Source organism: Harpia harpyja, chromosome 8, assembly GCF_026419915.1.
Source record: "Harpia harpyja isolate bHarHar1 chromosome 8, bHarHar1 primary haplotype, whole genome shotgun sequence".
In the NCBI taxonomy this organism is placed as follows: Eukaryota; Metazoa; Chordata; class Aves; order Accipitriformes; family Accipitridae; genus Harpia; species Harpia harpyja.
Window position 1 is genome coordinate 809,867 of NC_068947.1, and position 7,236 is coordinate 817,102.

General features: G+C 47.7%; 1 protein-coding gene across 2 annotated transcripts in view; it reads right to left on the reverse strand.

Annotated features, from left to right (window-relative positions):
* Positions 1-5,810, reverse strand: part of MAP3K15 (mitogen-activated protein kinase kinase kinase 15) — a 92,118-nt gene extending 86,308 nt beyond the window's left edge. For both annotated transcript variants that reach the window (XM_052794236.1, XM_052794235.1), the window contains exon 1: positions 5,324-5,810. In XM_052794236.1, the coding sequence (XP_052650196.1) occupies positions 5,324-5,627 (304 nt within the window). In that variant the 5' untranslated portion in view covers positions 5,628-5,810. The remainder of the gene's footprint in view (positions 1-5,323) is intronic.
* Between the last annotated feature and the right edge of the window lie 1,426 nt (positions 5,811-7,236).

The window sequence follows — 7,236 nt, forward strand, 5'->3', positions numbered from 1 at the left end:
ATAAAACATAAAAACACCCTAACTGCAGTGTTTTCAAGGGCTGCAAGTGTGACAATTGGTCTTCAGATCAAAGGTAGCTCAAGATAGATGAAGTCATTCATCTCTTCAGAATAACCCTAAATGTTCAGAATATCATCATTTGTAAGGGCTACATCATTTGTAAGGGCTGTAATGGGCATAAAAGCTTCTATCTAACTAAGTCTACTTAGTGAGAATCAATAAAACTTTTAATCATACAGTGAAAAATATAACTTGCAGAGTAAATTAAAACAAAACAGAAACACACACAATTTGTATTATGTTTAGGGAAAAGATTCCTTCTCAGCTGATTCAACACCTAGAAACACCTGTAGTGTTCCCAGCTATAAAACCCAGTGACAGATAGTTCACAGTCAGATTCCAGGAAACTGTCTCAGATTTAATGTTTAAGCTCAGGAGGAGTGAAAGGCAACCAGAGAAAACAGAAAGTTGTAAATTGGGTTGTTTTTTGGTTTCATTATTGTTTTTAATGCAAGTAAGTTTCATGCAGAGGAAAGAAAGGGGGGGGGGGGGGGTGTTCCTAATTTTTTTTTTTTCGTTTATCCAAAAGTCATGGCACAGAAATGAGTCACATCAGACAGACAGTGCATGCACACGTACATATTCTCACCTTGGAACAATGAAAGAAGGTCAAATTTGCATGGTTAGCACCAGATTTTTAGCGATGCAAACGACTTCATTCAAAGCTTCATTAAAAGGTAGAACTCATACTGGTTTTGAATTGTCAGTATTTCTTTCCATATGACCCATTACAACTAAGAAGAGATTTTAGTTCCAAAAGGGGAAGCAATAAAACAGAATCTCTCTTCATTAGAGAATCAAGGTATATTTTTCTTTTTAACATCTTCATCACTCTCTGAATACAGCTCTGAACTTGCATTTGGCCCGTGGCAATACGCCAAAGGAAAGTTAATGAATTCCACATAACCTATTTATGGTTATTTATTTACATGCTTCTAAGCTTGTTCAACTGACATTAAAGAAGCTATTTCATAGAATACATGCAAGTTGAACCGAAGTGAAGCCTTTCAGGTTACACACAGAAAAAGCAACAGAGTTGATACACATTTTTCACAGGTCACAGACAGAAAATAACGTTCTCCACTGTTGAGCGAAAGCATGCAAATCTCTGAACGCAAATAAGCATTTCTGCAAGAGGACTTCATGTTGGAAATTCACCCCAGCTAGTACCATTAAAGCAAAATACACCTCTTCAATGTAACGCATGTGTCACAGCACTGAGATGTATCATAACATAGTGACATATAGACTTGATGGATTGCATCAGGCTTGTTACTGTCATTTAAAATTCATCTCACGCAATTGAATATAAAAGGATTACAATACTGGTATATTACAGGGTCTTCTTACCAGAATATTTAGTTGGATGGCACAATGCAGAACTTTGCTGGAGACACCTTGTCCTGGTTTTGGCTGGGATAGCATTAATTTCCTTTCTAGTAGCTGGTCTAGTGTTGTGGTTTGGGTTCAGTATAAGAAGAATGCTGAAAACACACTGATGTTTTCAGTTGTTGCTAAGGAGTGTTTAGACTTAAGTCAAGGATTTTTCAGCTTCTCATGCCCAGCCAGCAAGAAGGCTGGAGGGGCACAAGAAGCTGGGAGGGGACACAGCCAGGACAGCTGACCCAAACTTGCCAAAGGGGCATTCCATACCATGTGATGCCATGCCCAGTACATAAACTGGGGGGAGTTGGCCTAGGGGGATAATTGCTGCTTGGGAACTGGCTGGGCATTGGTCAGCAAGTGGTGAGCAATTCCATTGTGGATCGCTTGTTTTGTATATTCCAATTCTTATTATTGTCATTTTGTTATTGTTATTATCATTATTAGTTTCTTCCTTTCTGTCCTATTAAGCTGTTCTTATCTCAACCCACGAGTTTTACTTTTTTTCCTTCTGATTCTCTCCCCCATCCCACTGGGTGGGGGGGGAAGTGAGCAAGCAGCTGCATGGTGCTTAGTTGCTGGCTGGGGTTAAACCAGGAGACACCTGTAGTAACTCTAGATGTTCAGTACCATGCAGAGATAAAAGATCAGGTCCCAACAGCTCTGCTGTTGTATTAAAGCAGCACAATATCCAACCTAGTCAGACCAAGCCTCTCAGCCACCACCTTCCCATTCTGAAAATGGTTGGTTTGCTTCTCTTCACATTTCTGTATTCTGTGGTATATACATCTTCTGAGATTTAAAGCAGACACACCCCTAGCCATTGAGCTAGTTGCAGGGGAAAAGAAAGAAAAAATATTAAGTATTTCTCAGAAAAACAGCAAACCCTGCCTGCTGAGGTAAACATCAGAGAGCTAACCCCTTCCCCACTGTTCACTGTCACACCTGGGGCAAAGATAAATTGCAGCAGGAAGGTTTGTCGAAGTTTACTTAAGAAGTTATCGCCCTCAGCTGCCATTCTCACCCTCCTGTCAGAGATTACAACCCCTGCGGCAGAGTCAGCAAGACAACCATGTGCCTCCAGCTCAGCTACACTAGTTACCATGCTGTACATTAGCTTAATTCACTCTGATTCAGCATTTTTTGATAATAGCTTGATATGTATTCAGAAACATGAGGCGGGGAGAACCCACCAATAAACACCACAGAGCAAGAAAACAAGAAGGGCGTAACAAAAGTTCTCAGGAAACAATGACAATCATTGTATATAAAATGAGAACTGAAAAAAAAGAGGCAGCACTTTAAAAATCCATGGTAGTGAAAATCCAATATGAAATTTAGGTCCACTGCTAGCCAATACCAGAAAGATAAAAGAAAAAAAATAAAATACTACCTCCCCACCCCCCCACCCCCTAAAGAAAGAGAAATGATAAAGTGAAAAGTATAATGGATACTTTTTGTTCCTTTGCAGAATGAAGCAAGATGCAATTATTCCCTATGACACTGTTAAAGGAACCAAAAATTTCCCCATCTCTAGCATGTAGCAGGAGGAAATGAAGCAGCAAGTACTAAGTTAAAGACACTTCACCTCAATGTGCTAGCACAACTTTGCAAGTTTAAATTTTAGATGTACCATAGGAATTGGGAAAACTCCAAAGGATGGGGCAAATGTCAGTACAGCCTGACTATTTTAAAAAAAGATAAAAAGGGAACTACAGAGATGTTCAGTTAAAAAAAAAAAGGGACAGTAACTGCAGTAATGCAAGAACAAAAAAACTCTTAAAAATGTTGATGCTAGAAGAGCTACTTATTAAAATATTAAAACAACAAAAAGCAAAATAAATACTCTGTTAAAATGATTGTTTATACTTAACAGCATTTTTTTTAATTAAGGATGCTTGCATTTTCAGGGTAACATTGCAGTTAATGGCAGTTAATTTGGGATGCCATAACAATGAATTAATGTTAAAACACTACTAACACATTCAGCATTGTTTTCAAAAAAGTATATACAGACAAATAAATCTCTCTGCTTTTTGACAGCTTACAGGTCTGGTTGATAAAGGTGACTCATGCTAACACACTTGAGTTTCTCTTAATACATGTAACTTATCATTAAAGGATGCTTTGACCAAAAAGTTTGCCAAATAAAGGCATACATTACACAGATTAAAAAGTCATCCCCCTGCCTGATCTCAAAATGTTGCTACTGGAAAGAAATCCACACGAAGACTATTTTGAACAGTCTCCTTTGGAACAATTCCTGGTTCAGGACTATTCAATTAGTTTTTAATGGACACTAAAAATGATAGAAAGTATTTGCTGACTAAACCTGGATGGAAGTGTGTTGCAGGAGTATCCAGTAAGAAGCCACTTTACTATCACAAAGTGATATTAATCACTGAGAAAATTATCTCGGTCCTACAAGATGACTTGAACGCAAAAGTCTGCGAAGGTAGGCCGTGTTCCCAGACAAGAGGCACACATGTCAGAATGCAGCAACTTAACATCTTAAATGACTGTCTCAAGCTCTCAGTACAATGCAGAGCAGGTGTGTGCATAATACATTAATAGGACTATTAGTAGAAACAGAGAAAAAATTTTGCATTGATGAGTACACTTTTATGCTTACCTTCAGAAGGGCTACAGAAATACTGGAGAGACACAAAGAAATTGCTACTTCATGGTTGTGTGTCTTCTACTTCACGGTTGTGTACTAAGACACACAAAGAATTATTTATTACACGCTTGTCAACCTTGCTAGCAGAGATACACCAAAATCCCCGGACTAGGAAGTTAAACAACAACAACAAAGTATGTGAGGTTCCTCAGTATTTGGGTGACTTATCAGGGGATGAAGTGGACTCATCGTCATATGAGAATTTAAAATAAGACTAAAGTTTAAAGAAGTATTCTTTAACACATCTCATGAGCAAAGTAAAGTTGTTCTTGTGAAAGACGGACATCAACATGGACTTACCAGTACTTTCCCTCTTTGGAGGCTGTGAATCCCCCAGCTTCCTAATGCCTGCTCATAAAGGTATGAGAAAAAGTATGTCTGCGTGTCTACGGCGTGTCCGCGTACTCATCTTGATTAGTTTTAATAACACCTATTGACTCAGGGGCTTCCTCTGCTCGCTCAAAAAGCTCACAATTCTCTGCCACAGTGCCCAACCAGCCAGGTGTTTTTTGAGTGGAGAAGGGACAGCAGCTTTCTTTTGAAGCATCAGACACCAGTTGCCAGCTGGAGCCTGGACAGGGTGGGCAATACTGACAAGTCTTCTTCCTCGGGGCGTGCTTCTACACACCCTTGTTCGGAGCAACGCTGGATCGCTCCGCTCCTGGCTGCACGCAAGCCGGTTTGCACCATCCAGGTCTGGAGTTAGAGCTGTGAACGTGAAGCCCCTGGCCAAGCCAGGCTTCTGGCTGGTCTGTCTTCACGCTATGTCTCGCCCTAAGCTCCCAGCCAGGCGGGGAGCTGGAAGAGGCTTCTCACCAAAACACCCTGGCAGGAGTTTTGCTGCTGCTTAGGGCTCAGTCGGTACCGCAGGATCCACAGTCCTGCTGGGGCAGCACGCCACGGTGACTGAAAGAGCCGGTGTAAGGGCCCGAACCTTTCTCCCTCCTCCTCCTCCGTGGGCAGGACGCTCCTGAAGACCGGGCTCTTGCTCCCATTACGCGAGGGTCCCCTGGCAGCCATCTCCTTCTCTCGCACCCCCCCGGCAGCCATCTCCCTCTCACCTTTGCCCCGTTCCCCCTCTCCTCCGGCCTCAACACCTTTACGGGGCCTTCCCCTCCCCACCCGCGAAGGTGGCCGGCACCGGGCAGGGACGAGCCCCAGCCCCCGCCCCGCGGCCCCGCCTCGGCCCGCCCTGCTCACCCGCGTCGTAGAAGGCGTCCAGCACCGCCGTCTCGCCGAAGTCCAGCTCCCCGAAGTTGACGGTGCCGAGCTGGGCCCCCTCGGCCTCGCAAGCCCGCAGCAGGCACTGCCGCGCCCCGGCCTCGGGGCTCCGCGCCCCGGCTCCCGCCTTGGGCGGGTCGTTCAGCACGTACACGGCCCGCAGGCAGCGCGGCCGCGGGGCCGCCGCCGCCGCCTCCCCGCCGCCCGCCTCCGCCGGCAGCTCCGGCTCCGCGCAGGGGTACGCCGGCTCCGCCGCCGCGCTGCCGCCCGCGGGGCTCTCCATAGCGGCGTCGAGGGCTGAGGGGAGGCGGTGGCTGCCGGCAGGTGCTCAGGCGGGGCCGCGCCCCATGGCGAACCCTCGGGCGAGCTGAGGTGAGGCGAGCTGAGGTGAGGCGAAGCGGCTCCCTCCGCGCAGCCCTTCCGCTCCCCGCCTCGCCTCCGCGGGCGGGCACGGCGACGACGTGAGGTGAGGTGAAGTGAAGTGAAGGCGGCCGGAGCGGAGCGGAGCCCGGCACCGCCCTCCCCGGACGGGACGGGACGGGACGGGACGGCCCGGGGCGGAGCTCGGCTCCCCTCAGCGGCACAGCCGTGCCTGCCCGGGACGAGCGGGCCGTTTGCCTCCGCGGTACCGCCGGGGCGATGGCGCCTCGGGGATCGCTTCCCCCGCCCGCCCTTGCAGGCTGCGCTCCCGCCCGCCGCTTATCAGCCGTTGGCGTGAGGCGAGCGGGCTGCCCTCGCCCACCGCGGGGCTGCCGGGGGGGTCCTTCCCCCGCCCCGCCGCCGTTCGTTCAGCCGAGCGGGGCCGGCTCGGCCCCGGCTCCCTTCCTTCTCCTTGCCTTCCCCGGGGGAGCCGGCGGGGACGTGGAGCTGCTCTGTTTCTTACGGTGCCTGCCGCTTTTTCTTCCCTCAGCTTGCGCTATCATAGCTGTTCCCCCCCCCGCCCCAATTCTTCTTTCCCTTATTGTTCAGACGACTTTGACCCCAGACAAGCCGTGTCAGAAGTGTGGACAACAGTTCACCCTCGAGTCCCTTCTCTTGTCTTTAAAATCTCCCGCGGTCATGGCAAAATCAGCTCCTAGAAACTCGGTGGCAACTCCTGGCTTCTTTGTAAGAACAGAACTAATCCTGAGCATCCCGTTTCCCAGCACCTTTTTCCGATCAGCTGAACCGACGGCGGCAGCCCCGGCGTTGGCACCGCTCTTGGGCGAGCTGCTGATTTATGCAGCGAGAGAACGCGAAAGGCAGGCTGCGTCTGGATAACGCTCTGTCTCGGCCTCGTACCCCGGCCGTCAAAAGGACCCCGATGCACCCCACGGAAGTCACGGCCTACCGGCAAGCGAAGGAACGGTGGAAAACTGCCATCCTCAAGCAAATTTGTGTTTGAAGTAGTAAACCTGTCTGCAAAGGTTTTTCATCTCATTTTTCACTCACTGTGATGGAAGAGGTTTTAAAACGAACAGTGTCTTCACCTGCTGCTGCTGCAGCAGCGTGGCTCCTTGGGGCTATCACAGGTTAATGTTTTTACCGTGTGCTGTAATGCAACAAAAACAACAACCAAAGGCTTACAGCTCAGTATTTCTCTCTCTTTAGGTGTCTGGCACCATGGTTTGGTGACCACAATAAGAATTGCAGTGGGCAGTCTTTCCGAGAAGCAGCCTGACGCGAGGGTGGCGTAGCGCTGCGCAGCGTTCGTGTTTGTTTAGCGGGTCCTAAGGATTTTAGGGAGAATGCAGATAAATGATTTAAGAGGCAAACCTGTTTCTCACTGTGGAGAGTTTGGGGCAAATAAACTGTTGGATTTGGTCCACAAGTTGGGCGTGTGTGTGCTTTTTTCACAAAAGCACTAGTCCGTGAGACTTTGGAGGAGTGATATACAATAGCCACCAGCGATA